Source organism: Mustela nivalis (assembly GCF_964662115.1).
Source record: "Mustela nivalis genome assembly, chromosome: 16".
NCBI classification, from domain to species: Eukaryota; Metazoa; Chordata; class Mammalia; order Carnivora; family Mustelidae; genus Mustela; species Mustela nivalis.
In genome coordinates this window covers 19,418,089-19,437,215 of record NC_139035.1, presented here as the reverse complement: position 1 = coordinate 19,437,215, position 19,127 = coordinate 19,418,089, and the positions used below count along the sequence as shown (strand labels likewise).

Below are 19,127 nucleotides of genomic sequence, written 5' to 3'. Positions count from 1 at the left end.
AAATGGGCACAATAATGGATGCCTCCTCATAGGATTGGGAGGCCAAGAGCTAATACATACTAAATATTTAGAAGAGTTCTTAGGACACGATGAGTGCTCAAAAAATACTAGCTACTTTTGTTAAGAAGGGCATTCTATCAAAGGACTAGAGGCGAACGGAACTGCACATAAGCACCGCACTCTACTCGATAGAGTTGTTTCCCACAGGTAATGAGCCGACAACCCCAATACAGCCCACCAAGTCTCCTGGAGCTGAACAACTAAGCAAATGCATGGCAGACGGGGGCCGCCACTGTTCTCACTGTCACAGAGAGAACTTCCAAATAAGCAAGGGGAGCAGGCTAGAGCCATCTATACGGTCATGGATTAGAGCTGGAGACATCAGCGAGAACTTGTGTTTAACATGATATAGATACAGATGGTTATATATAAATACTCCTAGAGATGTGTATTTCATAATTCAAGTAAACATAAATCTCCTAGTCCTATCGGCAGAGAGGGCTAAGAAGAAATGACAGCTCAGCAGCACTGAGTGCACCTAGGATCCTGGTTGCCAGTACCGTTCATTCTGCCATGAAAAGAATCAGGTTTCCTTGAAGAAATGGCTGGTTCCGGGCCTGGGGCCGGAAACATACAAGATGAGCCCAGAGCACCTTGTTGTGCCGGAAGGTCAGAAGGGCTTGAACAACAGAACATACCCACAACGACAGAAACACCTCTCAAAGTGACATACGACTCAATCAAAAGAGTTCCCAACGGCCTAAACGGGAACAATCTGAGCAAAAAACTGGCATCGGATTATGATCCAAAGCATAAAAAAATTTACTCACCGAGTCTAAACTGATAAAAATCTTTAAATAAATTAATAGATGAGGGAAACAAATCTCCCATGCAGAAGTCTCCCCAATACATTGATTAGATAGCTTATCCTCCCGGGGGGGGTATAACCCCCACTCGTTAACCAGGGGCTGTACACTCTGACTTCCTTCCAACAACACGGTTGTGTAGGACGATGTCTTCCATGCAGAAATCACAAAACTACTACCCCAGGGAGGCGATCGAGGCCAAGGACAGTCATAAATCATACTGACAGTAGGAATCCTTGATATCATGTGATGAGGTGGCATTTTACTTCTGTAATAGCCCTCTCAAAAACTCATAAGTTCAGTCTAATTATGAGAAAAATATCAGTGTAGTTATGAGAAAAATTCCAATAAAGGGGTATTCCATAATATACCTGATCTCAAAACCGTAAAGGTCATTGAAACCCAGAAAAGTCTTAGAAACTGTCACAGCCAAGAGGAACGCAGGTGGATATGACAACTAAATGTAATGTGGTATCCTGGGTGGGATTCTGGAACAGAAAAAAGGCATGAGGTAGAAGTAGGGAAATGTGAGTAAACTCCAGACGTCAGTTAATGATGTGCCATCCTGGTTTGTTAATTGTGACAAACACGCTATAGTCACGTAAGAACCACAGGGGAATCTGTGAGGGGGACATCCGGGCACTCTGCTGTACTCACTGTTTAGTCCTTACACAAATCTAAAACTGTCGTGGGAAAATATCTTAAGCAGATGCCTGGGTGGCTCAACTGGTTAAGCATCTGCTTTCAGCTCAAGTCATGATCTCAGGGTCCTGGGCTTGAGCCCCGTGTCGGGCTCCCAGCTTAGTGGGGAGCCTGCTTCCCTTCCCTCTCCCCCTGTCCCTGCTCAGACTCTCTCTCAGTCTTTCCAATAAATACATAAAATCTTTTTTAAAAAAAGGAAAAGAAAAGACAAACATCTTAATTTTAAGAAAAAAGCATGACCAGGAGAGTCTGACCTAAGTTCTTAAGAGAAAATATCTCATTTTTATCACAGGGAAAAGAAGCAGAGGCCAGAGTGTAGAGGGCAAGGCGTGGGTTGAAATCCCAGTTTTCCCTGATTCCCTGTGCGACCTTGGACATGCTCCTTAACCTCTGTCTCAGACCCCTCACGTGTAAGATACATCATGTAATTATGGGAATCATGAAAGGATATACAGAGACTATCCCTACTAAGCATCAGTGAATTCTAGCTATTGCTATTACAAAGGGTACTGCCACTCCAACCCAAACAACTTCTCAAGGACCTCTGTAGCTCTGTATTCTCCAATTCCTCACCATCTGAGGCAGGCGTTTTTATGTTATAAATGGTCCTCTAATGAAAAAACTGCTGAGGGTTTCTCCATTTTGCACCATTAGAATGGAGGAAGTTGGGAAGTTGGGAAGGAAAGACGTGGCCAGGCTCCAAGAACAGGAAGCAGGCACTGAGACCCACGGGCCTGACCCATCGGTCTTCCTTCTTCTTTCCTCACATCCTACAACCCATCTCCTTCCCCAGGAAACAAGCCCAACTTCCCCATTTCTAACAGCTGTCTAGGGACCTGGCTCAGGGTGTTCATTCAGTAGTAAAGCCAGGCAAAACAACACAGGGCAAGGAAAATGATCCCAAATTACGAGATGTCAGGAGGCTAACACACTACAACACCCGTCACGATGGTGATAATATGCCTTAGCTCTTCGTGGACTTCTGGTGGCGACTGGGAACTGTGATCTAGACAGATGTGGCCTGGAAAGGCACCTGAGATCCTGATGCTCTTGTGAAATGGGACGTCCAAGAACAAAATGGTGAGAAGCCCACGCCTTGGACCCGAGTTCAAATACCAGAGTTCGCTGGTATTTGAACCCTGGTCTGACCAGGGTTTGCTTAACCAGCAGCTTGATGTTAGTCAAAGTGTGTATGATACTTTTCTGGAGCTTCCATTTACACACTGATACAATGAGGCCAACATCTCACAGCAAATCTGTGACGGTAAAGGAAGACACAAGGCCCCCAGCAGAAGGCCTCACGCTAGTAAGCACACCATACACTGCAGCCAAAGGCACAGGCCAGGCTGGTGACAGCGATATCACCTTGTCATCCCCTGCTGGGCTGCAGGGTCAGTCAATGACAGGGTCCGGTTGGGTGGCCTGTTTGCCTTTCTCTGACACTTCAAGAACCCCAAGAGATTCTTAAGTCGCTGATTTTTCTTTCTGAACCACTGACCATCGACGTTTCACTTCTCCGGAATTTTTAGAAAACGAATTTCTGCTTTGGGAACCTACTTTCTTCCCTTAAACACGCAATTCTGATTCAAGATTTCAATGACTTTTAGGACGATAATTTACACTTTTCCTTGTCCAGTATGGGCGTTTTAAAGACAATGCCAGGCTCTTTTACGTTGTGTATAATTTTTCCAGTTCTTCCTCCATCCCACTTTAACTTTTTAGAAATGCTCCTTTCACCTTATAGCCTTTCATTCTTCTAAATTTCAAGTTTTAGGGGCACCTGGGCGGCTCAGTCGGTTAAGTGTCTGCCTTCAGCTCAGGTCATGATCTCAGGGTCCTGGAATGGAGCCCTGCATCAGGCTCTCTGCTCAGCGGGGAGCCTGCTTCCCCTCCCCTGGCCCCCGCCTGTTGCTCTGCCTACTTGTGATTTCTCTCTCTCTGTCAAATAAATAAATAAAATCTTTAAAAATAAATAAATTTCAAGTTTTAGATCTTACTTTTGCTCTGTTCCTTACCCCCTTCTTTGCCCCATTTTTGTTAAAATAGCCAGATTAATTTCCTCCCACTGCCTTCGTAGGGTATTTGAGTTCGCTGGAATGAATACTGACTGCAAACTCTCTGGGAAGATTTTTTTAGTACTTTCCACCGTCAAGTTTCTCGGGCATTAAGGAATCACAGCCAGGCTTCTTTAACTCACCCCACTTTCCTTTAAAGTGGTTCCAATGTCTTGGATTACCACTATTTGATTCCTTACCAGACTAAAATCTAGTGTCACTATTTGCAACTTCTGGGAAAAGATTACGAGAATGGCATTCATATCGTCTGAATGTACAGAGATGAAAGCAGAATGATTTCAACAGTTGAAAGCACTGCGGTGGTAAAGAGTTTCAGAAAACAAAACACAGCGCTCCAGAAGGGAAGTGAAGACAGTCCATAAAAGAAAAGGAAATAGAACTCTTTCAACGTTATAATAATAGTATTAAAGGAAAGAAAAAAGTGTCATTTCCTGATGAGTCTTAAACCTCCTAAACCGCTTTAAAGTATCTAAGATAGACAGACAGACAGTCTAATTTCAGATCCATTCCAAAGTATGAAGATTCATGGTATCAGGTTTCGGCATGGTTAATATCCCTTTACATTCTCCTCACTTCTGAATTCAATGATTGTAATAAATCTGCAGGAAGGAAAGTTTCCTTTTCCATCTGGTTCTGATTTTGTTATTCTAAATAGACAGCATTTTATCATGTAAAAGTGTTAGCAGGAAAGAGCAAAGGGGCACAGGTAGAATGGATGTGGGCAGAGATGTTTTATCCTGTCACAGGAAGTCAGTTTCCTGACTTCCAAATAGTGGCAAGTTTAGGGATTGTAGAAATAAACACGGGATGCCTTATTATATACAACAGTCTCGCGCTAACATCAGAGATCACTGTGTGGCAGATTCCAACATCTAGAGGCCTTGGAAGTTGCATTCCTAGCAACTTAAGGAATTCTTATTTTGGCTAGATGACTTCAAAGGTCCCTGATATTGCACAAAGCCTGAACCGGGCACACTCAGGCCTGAAATTACAAGTGGGAGTCACAGCACAATCTGACACTTTTTGAAATTCATGAAGAACACTCGTCAGCTGTGGTCCAAGACACCAGAAGCCAATCTTTCATCTGGGCAGTTCCATTTGTACTTCCCCATTCTCCTTTTTCTTAGTTCTTTTATCCTCTGAAAGGTTGATTAGATCCATATTTAGAAATACAAGGAAGACTGTTATCTTGGTATTTGGGACCCTGTATGAAATGTAAGCCTTGCTCTATGCTTTACATTAAAAACTGAAAAACCAAACAAGAGTTGAGGATTTTTCTGGTCAGGGTTAAGCCTCCCAGTGATTCCCCACCCACACCGCACCCCATCTGCAACCCTGCAGGCATTTGCCCTAAAACAGGATGTTTACTTCTTAGAAAGTTACTGAATTCCTGCCGCCTGTTTCCCACCTGAAATCACAAGAAGACAGACTCACGGCAAAGGAAAACAACTGGCATTTTGCCCCTGTCACCTGACCCCACAATCCAATGCTTTAGCTCATCTCTAGACTGAGAAGCGCAGTGAGCCGCCATGATGTCGCGAATACTCACGAGCAGGCCAAAGAAGCCCTTTTGGTTCTCTAGTTTATCGAAACTAGTGGCACAGCCCCCACTCCCCCAACTGAAAAAAGCAGTCAAGGAGACTTCTCAAAAATTCAGTATACTATTTGGGCCATATCTCTGATTCCTTTTTTTCCCCTTCTTTTAAGATTTTATTTATTTATTCCAGAGAGAGAAAGAATAAGAGAGCAGAGCTGGGGGAGGGGAAGAGGGAGAAGCAGACTCCCTGCTGAGCTGGGAGCCCATGCAAGGCTGGGTCCCAGGACCCTGGTGTCCTGACCTGAGCTGAAGGCAGACACTTCACCGAATGAGCCACCCAGGCGCCCCAAGATCCCTGCTTCTGATATTCATTTTCACTTTGGAAAAGAGGAAACCTAAACAAGTTTTATCCCGGAGGCCATTAAACTTGAGAGGCCGCCAGGGATCCTATATTCCGAGCACTCAGTTTTCGGGTCAACAAACTGAAAGTGAGAGAGAGGTGAAGTGACCAGGTCATACGGCTAGAAAGTGACAGTGAGTGAAGAGGGACTCGAATCTGAGTTCTCCAGGCTCCTTACTCAAGGCCCTTCGCCTTCTCTGAGCTGGCTCCCAGGCCACCTCTGCATTGGGATTCCCCCCCACCCCCACAAATAAGCAGGGTCCTATTTTTATGTACATCTAGTATTCCTAAGTAAAGACAGCTTTCACTTGAGGGCTGCAGTCCTCACCGTGTAGCTTGCCTGCACACCACGGATACTTTGAGGCAGATCATTCTCTGCGGGAGGGCCGTATTTTGTGCATGTAGACTATCTGGCAACAGTCCTGGCCTCTATCTACCAGAAGCCAATAGCATCCCCCCACCAAGTTAAGACAACAAAAATTTCTCCAGACATTGCCAAACATCTTCTGGGGACAAAACCAGCCCACTGAGAACGGCCATAGAGCCATATCTCCTACACAAACATCAGCCATCAGGAGGCCTTTGGTCATGGCTCCAGGTCAGATGCCAGAGCTCTGGGATTGGTGGAGGAATTTTCCACACGTTACATATGGAATGAAGAAGGTGCTACCCTGATTTCCTCTCAGAAAGACAGAGCACTGACCCTAGCCAGCCGCAGAAATGATGAGGAGAAGGGCAACCTCTGACAGAGCAAACAGATGATGGTGAAATGAGATGAAAAATAATAAAAGGAGAAATGGGGGAGGATGGGGAGGAAGCAATACGAAAGAAGGAAAACACAGGGAAGAAAGAGGTCAGCTGAGAGAAGGGATTTCAGCATTCCAGTATTTGTAGGACAGAGTAGCCCATTATAAGATAAAGTGGCGTATTTTCAGCAGGCATAATTTTTTTTATAAAAAGCAAAGTCGGTCTGAGGAAAAGGGTCAAGCACTTTCTACCAATTCATTGTGAGGCTTTAGGAAAGGACCATTGTCCCCAGATGACGGACCCCCTCCGGGGAGTTCTATGTGAAGCTCTTTGTTAAGGACTCATATGCTTAAAACTGGAAAGCCCTTTACAACAGCTTATCCTGGAGTTTCACCCACATCACACTGTTCCTGGTGTACAATGAAGTAGAATAAAGTTTTATAATAGAACTTTCAAATAACGAGCTTAATTCTTCACATCTAAGGTACAAACCAATTTTCTTTAATGTGCGACTTCCCAGAAACCTGCTTAATCTCAAAGCACCCCCTGGGAAACAGAAAAGCTCTGGATATTTTTCAGACCGTTACCCTCCTTGGAGCGTTCAGGTGGCTGGTTAAATGGTAGCTCCAGATTTGACTCAATTCCAAAGTTTGTGGAGAACAACACACTTATTTCTGAATCTGGTCCCAGGGGGAGACTACATGTGACAAGCTAGCGACTCAAGTCTCCTTTTGTAGATGCTTAAAAAGACTCATTATAAAAAGGTTTTTTTCAAAAAATTATTATTTCAGTAAGTTTTCAGGGATAAACACAATTAACAACAAAACCTCTCTAATCCTATGATTCTCAAACCCTTAAAGTACATAGGAATCACTCAAGGATCTTACTGAAACGCAGATTCTAACCTAGGTCTGTGTGAGGACTGAGATTCTGCATTTCTAACACGCTCCCAGGTGGTGCCGATGCCCCTGGTCCATGTACCACACTCTCGGTAAGAAGTCTATCAATCAAGTCCACCCCCCAACCCACATCACCTATTTGATGATACTGTTTCCCTCCTGCAGAAACTATTCAGGGCTGACTGACTCCTGCTTACCACGGAGGGCCCTTACTCTCTTGGGAGAATGAACCTCCCTTCACAATAGCTTTGGCTCTACAACTCCCCTCAACCTGGTACATACGCCATCAGGAAGTGGCCATAGCATCTGTCTTGTTCCCAAAATGCATCTCCGTGACTCGGTCCCACTGTTCCCCTGCTTGGATGGCTCTACCACCAAAACCATCGCCCTCCTGGAAATGTCAACTCCTCCAAGAAGCCTCCCCAAGCCCTCTAAGAATAAAAGTATTAGTTCTACTCACCACACATCTTGCTTTGACATTCAAATATCTACACAGATGTGTTTGCTTTTCTAGAAGGTTACAGTCCATCCAACAAAATAATAAAACTGCCTCACTCAAGACTTTAAAAAGATACTCAATTTTCTTACCTTCCCATCCCTGGCTCTGAAGAAAGGATTTCATCAGTCAGACCCCAAGATGAATACTTAGTAAGAGTCCTTTCAAGCAACCCTGGCATATATCCCATCAACTCAAGAACATCACTCCTAGAGCGGCCTGCAACCCCCACCATGGATTTTTTGTCAGTGTCTTCTAGATTATTCTCATCAGATTAAACCATCACCCAGGTTTAACAAACACATATATGATGAAAAAAACCCTCCTTTGCCCCAGATCATCCTCCAGTCCATTTCTCTTCCAAACTTCTGTCTTCTCTTGAGCCAGACCGCCATCCACCAAAACTGCACTTGTCAAGTGGGCCAAGGACCGATGTGTTACAAAGGCAGGAGTCTTTCCCCAGGCTCCTCTTACTTGATATCTGAGCACTCTTAGACATGGCTGGTCACACCCCCTCAAAACTCCTTCTTCACTTGTCTTCTGGACACAACTTCTTTCTTCTCGCTCCCCGCTAGCTTCTCTGTCCCAGCCTCCTCTTGCTGGACCTTTATCCTCCTAATCTGAACACTGGAAGGAACCAAGGCTCAGTCTTTGTACCTTCCTCTTCTGACAGCCTTTTTTCCCACGGGGTGGGGGGGGCACACTCAACCCCATAGCTTTAACTACCATGTCTAACTTAAGGATGCCCAGATTATGCCTCCCACTCTGACTTCTCCCTGAACTCTAGATTTAGCCAATCGTCTCAAAGTGAGTATGTCTACGATGAAATTACTGACACGTGCTGCCCACCACACCTGCTCCTCCTCCCCAGCCTTTCCTATCTCATAAAACCTAAATTCTGCTCTATCAGTGACTCACACCACAACCCTCGGAGGTGTCCATGCCGCCTCTTTTTCTCTCACATGCCCCATCCACTTCATCAGTACAACCTTCCGGCAATACCTTCAAGATCTCCGCAGAAGCTCTTCTTACAACAAGTTACTCCTACTTTTACTACTATTACTACTATTACTGTGGTGGATGCCACCACCACTACCACTACCATCACCTCCTCCCCTACCTCCTCCTCCAGCCTACACTACCAGCATCTCCTGCCCAGATCCTTGCGAGGGTCCTAACCAGGCTCCTTGCTGCCGCTCTTGTCCCCCATCCCGCTGCCAGAGTCTGTTTTCCACGTAGAGCCAGAGAAAGCCTTCTGAAATATTAATCAGGCCATAGCACTGCTCTCCTCAAAACCCTTCTAAATGCTGCTTATCTTCCTTAGGATAAAATTTAACATCCTGCCCAGGGCCTTCTAGTCCCCATGTGATCTGGAACCCCCACCACCTTCCGGATCGCATTCCCTAGCACTGGTCCCTTCATGCGCTCGGCTCCAGCCTCACTCATCCGTCTGCCTCCTGCTCCTGCCTCACAGCTTCGTCCACACTTTCTCTGCTCGGATATTCACCAGGCCCAGCCTGTACCCCATTCACGCCTCTGCTCCAGTGTCACCAGATCAGAGAGCCCCTTCCTGGCACCCTGCGTGAATCAACCTCTCCGTCAGGATCTAGTCCCTTTGCCCTCCTTCACCGCCTTTCTGTGTGGACGCGCCGTCTCTCGGCTAAAATCCACACTTCACAAGGCCTAAGTCAGTTTTGTTGGTAGCTGTTTCCCTTAGTGCAGGGCCTGGCACATGACGGGTGCCCAAAACATTTTTACCGGATGAATAAATGACTATCATTGGATGGTCAAAAAATAACTCTATGGTTTTACGCATTATGGGGGAAAATGGCAACAATAAAAAGAAATTTAAAAAAAGAGAAGCTCTACTAAATTACATTCTTTTAGGGTAATGAGTCTTGACTGAAAGCTTATAATACACAGAAAAAGCATACGTACTTCCGGATCACCGTCTTAGACTCTGATGAACTTGGGCTTCCATCTTCTTCACAGTTTGGACTTGTCAGGTTTCCATACCTTTACAGATAAAAACAAACAAACAAACAAATTACTCCTGAAAAGTGGAAACCGTTATCTCATGTTTGAAATGGAACTGAGTTGCTTTCCCACACCATTAAGTTAATATCCCATCATATCACTTTTTGATGCTATTTCATAAATATTTCTTTCCTTAATTACTCCTGAAACATGGAAACTGTCATCTCGTGTTTGAAATGGAAACCTTGCCCAGCTGCCGGCCTCCCCGTCCCCACAGCTGCTCTCCTGTTTGTAGACAAATCCTGTTCTTCAGTCCTTGTTTCAGCCATTGCTTGAGGGTCAAGAATTACTTCCATAACCCTTCTCCTCCTGGACTTACCCCCAAGGAGACCCCAAGGGGACACAGGAGGATGACTTTTTAGAAAGCAATAGGTGCTTAAATTTTTAAATGTGTCTTCTTCTCAAAGTTTACTGAATAATTAATCAGTTCCCAACTGCAGTTAGCTGTTCTTCCAGCTCTGCATGTAAGCAAGCCTACTGCATACAAATGCATCACATTTTGTTTGGTTCCAAGCATACACTTGAACTGCTCGAAGGGGTGTCTTTTTATTAACTTATAATGAATGCCCTGACCCTGACGATTTCTGCAGTTTCTCTTCCTCTCAGTGAAGAATCCAGAGATGCCTTGGCGTTTCGCAAGCTGGTACTCTGTCCCTAAGTTTTGATCATAGAAATTCTGTAATTGGTGGGTTTACATTTTTTAAAGAGAACACTTTTGTCTTCTACTAATGGGATTAAAGGCCCCAGTACCCTTATGTTCCGTGTTCCTAGGATTTACAAATCCTTTTAGAGATAAAAGCCCACCATCTGGTTTGACTGAGTGCCAGCCCATCTGGTCTCCCTATCGCCCTATGCCGGTAGGTTCCAGTCCGCACCCCGAGGCACCAGCCCCCTCCCATCCACCTGCTCCTCTGTTGAGCTCATCAGCCTTATGGACTTCTTGGCCTCTCCAGCCTATTTTCCACTGGCCTCCACCCTCCCCATTCCTCTTATTCTGCCTGCACCTGCTACTTAGAGGGCTTCCAGGGCCACCCTTCGCTTCTTCTGAGATAAGAACTTAGTCAGATTAAGATTTATTCAGCCCCATGTGAGCAAGGCAGGGATGGGAAATGAAACTTCTCCTAAACGAACAGATTTTCTGGCTCTCTCCTTGGCCACCATCACAGGGAACCAGTCTCCATCTCCTCTCACAACAGCATCTGTGGTTTATGTGAGTGGGGAAGATTAGGGCAGGCGCAGTGAAGAGCGGGCCTTGGGGGAGCCGCTGCACCTTCCGCCCATCCGACGATGGGACGGCTGTTCTTGCTCTGCATTTCTCAGACTCTGGAGCTGAGCTGCTGGTTGGGATGACAGGAGCACCTATCCCAGGTCGCATCCAAGAATGGGATGCGACAGGTGCAGTCAGATGCTGTTGAGACGGACCAAGCAACTTATGCGGGTGAGCGATATTCGCTCTCATTAATTAATCCGGCACCATCTGCTCAGAGCGTGTGCTCGGAAGACCCCAGGGATGTTTCTCTCAGCCGCCAGAGTGGAGCACAGATCCCTAATCAGGACCAGAATGGCTGGATGATGATGCTCTGGAGACCAGTGAGGACCATCAAGAAGACAAGGCACGTGCGGCTGCGTGCATGGTCCCGTCTCTACCCAATCCACTGAGAAATCCTATTGGCTCTGCCTTTATAACATACCCTGAATCCAAACACTTCTCATCACTTCCACCCTGGCTCAAACCACCACCACCTTTAGTCTAGAGCAGGGAAACAGCCACTGCTGTTTCAGTGGGAAATCAGTCTCCCGGCTTCAGCTCAGCACGATCCTGTGCGATGTGCATCCCATCACGTCACCACTCAGCTCAGAACCCTCCCGTTTTACACCGAAGAAAGGCAAAAGTCACACCTGCCTCACGGGGCCCTAAAGGACTTGCTCTGATACCTCTGATGGAATCTACTGCACCTGCTCACCCTCCCTGAGCCTCACCCACCCCCCTGCTGCTTCACCATACCGGGGCATCCTCCTGACTCAGAATCTCGGTGCTCCTCTTCCTGCCCGCCCCCGGGGGGGCCAACAGCACCTCCCTCTGCTCCTGCGGCTCCTGCGGGGCTCTGCTCAAATGTCACTTTCTTGGTGAGGTCTCCCAGACCACCCTCCATAGACCGACACCAAGGGCACCTGGGTGGCTCAGTGGGTTAAGCCTCTGCCTTCGGCTCAGGTCATGATCCCAGGGTCCTGGGATCAAGCCCCGCATCGGGCTCTCTGCTCAGTGGAGAGCCTGCTTCCCCCTCTCTCTCTGCCTGCCTCTCTGCCTACTTGTGATCTGTCTGTCAAATAAATAAATAAAATCTTTAAAAAAAAAAAAAAAAGACCAACACTCAAAGCGCTGCTTTATTTTCCTGTACTGCACATTCTCACATACGGTATAATTAAGTTACTGTGTTTACTGTGCGCTGGAACATAAACTCCATGAGAACAGGATCCCTGTCCACTTTGTTCCTACTCTTTAGTGCTTCCAATGATGCTGGGCACCCAGAAGGCACACTGATGGCTACTTGTTGGGAGCAAATGAATGGTCTGGTGGGGTTCCCTAAGCAGACATGAAAACAGACGTCTCAACTGTTGTTGCAAGGGCACCATCTGGCTTTTTGCTTATACTGGTGTCTTAACCTGTCTGTGTCTTCATTCCTCAACTCTGGGATCATAAAAATAAGCTTTAGGATAGCTGTGATCCAAAACTCTAAAACTGAAATGTAAACGAAATAAAGTTTTAAGATCTTAAAGCTGAGATCTTGAAAATATAAGCAGTATGAAAAGGCAAAAAAAAAAAAAAAATGTATATAAGGTTTTACAAAGGAGACCTTCAGAAGCAAGATAAAATTAAAGAGCCTGTAACCCTCTGGAATTTCATGGGGAGGGGATGGATATTTGCCCCTGCGTTTTTCTAATCATTAGAGAGAATTAACGCCTTACAGAAAAGAAACTAGACCAGCACTGGAATCAAGAACTCTTTAATGTTCAAGCTAGGTCATTTGAGAGTTAGTTTACTAGATTAAGAGCATTTCTTTGATGTTTCCCGGACCCTCTCATAGCTTCCCACCAAAAACCACAGTCAAATTCAATTCATTTACTCTAGGGGAGTAAATAAAAGGGGTGTGTGTGCATGTTTAATTAATGGCAATAGAATAGCCACAGATGAACCTGTCAACAACGTCACCTCCAATTTCTGCAAAGTCTCCCCAGGATTTAAGATCAAAGCATCAATCTCTGAAAAAGGCTTGCCAATGAGCAACTGGTCTTCTTTAAATGGTAACTCATAAAACTTAAATTAAAATACAGATTGTCAGAATGACTTTTAACATGGTTTCCCCTGTATCACGAGGCAAAAGAAAGATTTACAGATGCCTCTTAAAGTACAGTCTTCAGCAATTATTTACCGTGGCCTAAAAATTGCTGGAAAAAGAAAAACAAAACCACAACGTTTAACTGGTTGCTGATATTTAAACAGGAAACAGTTATTTCCAGAGGGGACAGATATTATTGTTTGGAGTCTATCTGAGCAAATGAAATGTTTAATATGTGTTTGAAGGGAGGACAGGGTATTTGCAGTTCAAAGAAATCCTAAGATAAAGTTGTCCTCGGGGACAGTCTCTCTGGTTGGGGGAGATATTTGAACTTTTGCTCCCTGACAGAAAAGGCTCAGTAACTCCAGACCAAGATGGCGGTAATCCTGAGGAACTTCTCCGGCTCCGCTTGAATCCAGTAACGACAGCAGATAATAATTACTGAGTGCAGACCAAGTGCCTGGTACTGCACTAAGCACTTTATAAGAATGGTTTCATTTAATTCTCACAAGAATCCTATGTGATATTATTATTCATATTTCACAAATAAGAAAGTGAGGCCCAGGGACTGAGGTAATTTGCCCTCAATTCTCAGCTAATACATGGAGCAGAGATTTGAACCGTGACAGTCAGTCTTTACAGCCCAGTCTCCTTGTGAGTCACTACCAGATCACATGAGCTCGAGTTATCTTAATTTTATGTGCCCCAATGCACTAGATTATAGCTTCTTTGAGGTCAGAAACTTTATTCTTTGCATTTATTTACCAATCTTTCATCCTTTTACTCATTCAGTCCCCATTAAGGCCTATGTTCAGGTACTATTCCCAGCACTGGGCATACAGCTGTGAACAAACCAAAGGCCCTGTTTTCAGGAAGTGGACACTGAAGTTGGTGGAGGTAGACAATAAAATAATAATCAATTAACACATAATAAGTCAGAGAGTGAAAAGTGCAATGGAGAAACATAAAACAGGTAGGGGTGATCAGACACAATAAGGGGAGTCTAAAGTGGCTCCCACCCATGAGGTATTCAGACAAAGCCTGATGTGAACCTGACGACGAGGTAACATCCTCTAGAAGGTGGGCGAGTGGGCTCTACAGATCTCTAAAGCATCTTCTACGCAGAGCGAGGAGCCGTGGCAGAGGCCGTAGCACAGTGGCAGAACGATGTGCTTGAGAAGCATCAAGAACACTAGTGAGTAAGTAAAGGGAGAGAAGGAAATGAGGCACGGAGGTGACAGGGACTGATCATGAGGCTTGACAGGCCATGGCGAGGACTTGGGTTTCATTCTCTTACCTTGCTCACTGTCCCATCCCCTGAGGCAGCAATGGAGCCTGCTCTTAGTGGACACTCAATATACATTTGCTAAATGAATGAATTAATACTATCTCCTGGGGAAAGAAAGGAAAGGCTGGGGAAAGAGGAGAAGGGAGGAAGCCACTTACTGGGGATGGACGAAAGAACAGAGAGGAAGAAGGACCGAAAAGCGGGACCTCACATGAAGCTGCTGACTCCTGGACCTCTGGGAGGCTCTGCTCCTCTAATAAACCCCAGCCCATGAACATTCAAGGCGGTTTTCTTTAACTGACCCATGGGAACACAGGTCAGGTATGAGGAAAATGTTCAGAAGCTGACCTTGACTCAGGAGAATGATACGGGTCAAAGAGCCGGCAGATGTCTGGAACACCAAGGAAGCTTTGATTACAACTATGGACTGTATCCCACAGATCAGTAAGAAGGATGTTTTTAATCACTCCAAATAATATCCTCCACCCAAGTCTGACCTCAGAACTGGGTCGCTGCCACCAAGCCTACCTTGGAAAGGTCTTGTTACCTCCATGGAGCTTGTTATTCAAGGAGAAGACAAAAGTCAAAGACTCTTTGTTCTCTTGCAAGGGGCCAGTGATGCTGAGCACAGAATGTGCTTTCCACTCATAAGATGTGGAACTCCAGGCACTTTTACCACAATTAGAAAAAGCTAGAAGATCCAGAAAGAGATGCCATCCTCCACTCTAGGCCTTTGCTGTGAAGGGCCCTCCATCTTTGTTGTGCTTTCATTCTCCACGTTACCATCATGGTAGTCCCTGACAGGTAAGGCAACATTAACAGCAAAGAGTGCCTAGTCTTCCTGTGGTACTTCACAGTTACAAAATCCTTCACAGTTATAAATTTTCCTTGAGAAGAAAATCTTCACGCCTAGCCCCAACCCACAACAGTCTGAAGAAGAGGCCAAAAGGACAAAGGTTTTATAATCCCTGCTCTTCCAGAACAAGAAACCCAAAAGGTTTCTCACACCATAACTTGCTTGCATCCAAATTTAAGATTACTCCTTAAGTGTGATGGATTTTACACCCTAGCTACAGGGTTTCTTCTATTTTCCACTCCAAGTCCTTGTCATCCATTTCTCTTCTTTGGCCCATTTTACGCCACCACAGCTTGGTGGCCCATCAGTATCTCTTCCTTCCAGTCAACAGCATATACATCTTGCTAGTATGTTCCAGTGGCTATGGTCACATGAAGGGCAACAGAAGAAACGGGGATACATCTGGGGTGGTGAGCAGGAAATGCTCTGACAACCACAGAGTCTGTTAGCGGGTCAAGATTTGTCTTAGGCTTAAAATGAATTAATACTTTATTAACAAATTAGTACAAGCCTGAAGCTCAGTATTCCCCAACCACGAAAAGGTGTTACTGTAGATCCCATCAAGGACCTTATGAAATAGGCTACACAGAACCTCATACATAGGAGCGTAGGACTAAAAATGGTAGAATCGCCATTTTCAGGATTACTTGTCTCCCCTAAGCTTACAAAAACTCAATATCACATCAATTTATATGTTGTTCTCAAGGGCTAAGTTCTCTCCTTTACTCAAACACATACATGTGTAAAAAAAGGCAAATATCAAGTAAGAAAAATGGTAAGATAGATAAAGTGATAAGATAAGCTAAAACTAACTCAAAAACAGTCCTATGCCTTTTTAAGACCATTTAATTTATTTTAATGAATTTAATTTCAAGAACCATACTTCCCGGCTTCACCATGATATAACTCATAATGGCCACCTATATGTCATGTCCCATCGTCCATGCTAGAAAGCCTGTCCCTGGAGGGTCCTTGGATGAACCTATAGAAGGTTGGAAATCCCTAACCAGTAGGAAAATTTGATGATGTGCTTTTTTTCTGTATGGATGATCCACAGTTTCTAGCAAACTCCTAAAGAGGCTTGTGATCAATCCCTGCCTCCACCTCCTGGAAAACGGTCGAGACCACTTCTTTAGGGGCTGGAGGAGATTATGCTGAGTGAAATAAGACAAGCAGAGAGAGTCAGTTACCATACAGTTTCACTTATTTGTGGAACATAAGGAATAACATGGAGGACATTAGGAGAAGGAAGAGAAAAACGAAGGGAGGGGACTCGGAGGGGGAGATGAACCATCAGAGACTATGGACCCCAAGAAACAAACTGAGGGTTTTAGAAGGGAGGGGGTGGGGGATGGATGAGCCTGGTGATGGGTATTAAGTAGGGCACTTATTGCATGGAGCACTAGGCGTTATACACAAACAATGAATCATGGAACACTACATCAAAAACTAATGACATACTGCATGGTGACTAACATAACATTAAAAAAAAGAGAGACCACTTCTTTAGAGTATCAAAGCTGAATTGAAAACTGGAACACATTCCAGTTACTGTTCAGGATATATGTACTTTGCCTTTCTGTTTTTCTGCCCATTTTGTTTAGTGGTTTCCAAACAAATGCACATTAAAACAAAACAAAACAACAACAACAACAAAAAACCTGCTGAGCAATTTGGTATTCTTTTCTACAAAAGAAGGATAACTACACGTCCTCTCTCCCTTTGTTAAATGGGAGGAAGGAACGAAGAGAGAGAGAGAACGAAGAAAGAACGAAGAAGGAGAGAGAGAGCGGGCGCCTGGGTGGCTCAGTGGGTTAAGCAACTGCCTTCAGCTCAGGTCATGATCCTGGAGTCCCAGAACTGAGTCCCATGTTGGGCTCCCTGCACAGCAGGGAGTCTGCTTCTCCCTCTAACCCCTCCCTTCTCATGCTCTCTCTCTCTCTCAAATAAATAAATAAAATCTTTTTGAAAAAGAGAGAGAGAGAGGAGGAGAGGAGGGAGGAAGGAAGGAGGGAAGGAAAAGGAAGAAAGGAAGAAGAGGAAAGCTACTTCACAGAAAACACTTTTATCTCATGTCAAGAAAGAAAGCTAGCCTAGTTATGACTAGAGGTGAAGTCTTCAACAGGATCCCTTCACTTAACAGCACCATCACCAAGAGCCCCAGAATGCTAGGGTTCTACAGTCACCACATGTTCCCACAGAGAATTCCCAGAGAAGTTAACTTGGGTCCATTTGGGGGAAAAAAGAAGGGGGGGGGGGTTTACCAGAGAATGACAACCCAGCATGGAAGAGAACTTATTTTCATTTTCCCTCAAGTAATTATGGCTGGGTGTAATTCTAAAACAGTACCAAATGAAATTGTTCCGGTTAACCTCAAGCACTGGTGTAGACACAGAGAGTAAAGAGGGACAGTGTTTGTCTTGTTGAGGCTAAGCCCTTTGTTTCCTGGGAGTCTGCTTCTGCCTGGGAGCCATGGCTCATCAGGGCATGATGCTCTGTCCAGAACAAAGGTGAAGGTGAGTGAATAAACACCTGACCTTCAGCTTCCTGGAGCAGCCTAAAATTTTACTGATGTTGTATCAGTTTTCTATTGCTGCCATAACAAATTGCTACAGACTCAGTGGCTTAAACAACACAAATTTATTATTTTATAGTTGCATAAGTCAGAAGTCCAATACATGGTATGAGCAGGACTGTGTTCCGTTCTAGAGGCTCTAGGAGATAATCCACTTAATTGCCTTTTCCAGCTTCCAGAGGCTGCCAGTACTTGGCCTCCTGTCCCCTTCTTCCAGCTTCAAAGCCAGCCACACAGCATCTCTCTGATTCTGCTTTCGTCCTCACATCTTTTTCTCTCTGATTCTTTTTTGCCTCCACCATTCACTTTTTTTTTATTAAAGATTTTATTTATTTATTAGACAGAGAGACAGTGAGAGAGAGAGGGTGCACTAGCAGGGGGAGCAGCAGGCGGAGAAAGAGGAAGAAGCAGGCTCCGCACTGAGCAAGGAGCCCCAGGAGGGGCTCGATCCCAGGACCCTGGGATCATGACCTGAGCTTAGCTGAAGGCAGACGCTTAACCAACTGGGCCATGCAGATGCCCCTCTACCTTTCACTTTTAAGGACCCTTTGTGATTCCACTGAATCAACTCAGATAATCCAAGATAATCTCCTTATTTTAAGGTCAGCTAATCAGCAACCTTAATTCTGCTCTGCCCGGAACCCGATTATTCATATTCCAGGGGGCATTATACTGTCTGCCATGCATAGTTATGTAAGCTATTGTAAATGTTGTATCCTTTATAATTTTATGAGCTGAACCATTTTCTTCCACCTGACAAAGCATGAACCAACAAGAGTATAGGACCTTTCGTGAAGGACGTGCCCTATAAAAATTTTCAATGCTCTTTTCAATGTCAGAAGCACTGAAACCAAAAGATTCTCAAATATTTTTATCTTCCATACAGTCACAGTAAATAAGATATGAGTCCAATGTGGTTTTCAACAAACTGCCTTTTTTTTTTCCCCCTAAACCCATAACATCTATACCATCCAAGGGTTTTCTTGCCTATGGGGTCATCAACACTCAATACTAGAGAAAATATATTTAAACTCATCTGATTTAATACAAATCTGAGAAATGGCTTTCATTTTCTAAGAAATTCTCACCCTAGGGGGATATCCAGTATGTCTGTATTTTAAGCTAGAAAAGGAAACAAAGAAATGTTAGGATTTCCTGAAAGCTTTCCCACTATATGAACGGGATGAGCATCCTGGAGCCAACTGACCAATAAGCTCAACTTTCTCACAGATTCTAGAACAAAAGCCTCAATAAGTGAACCACTCTGTTTGTTTCCTCTTGATTTTGTGGTGAGCCGGAGAGGGGAGTTAC

At 44.7% G+C, this 19,127-nt stretch overlaps 1 protein-coding gene across 4 annotated transcripts in view; it reads right to left on the bottom strand.

The window, feature by feature from the left end:
- RGL1 (ral guanine nucleotide dissociation stimulator like 1) overlaps window positions 1-19,127 on the bottom strand; it is a 250,261-nt gene that overhangs the window by 50,767 nt on the left and 180,367 nt on the right. For all 4 annotated transcript variants that reach the window (XM_082702932.1, XM_082702929.1, XM_082702930.1 and 1 more), the window contains one exon: window positions 9,661-9,738. In XM_082702932.1, the coding sequence (XP_082559058.1) occupies window positions 9,661-9,738 (78 nt within the window). The remainder of the gene's footprint in view (window positions 1-9,660; window positions 9,739-19,127) is intronic.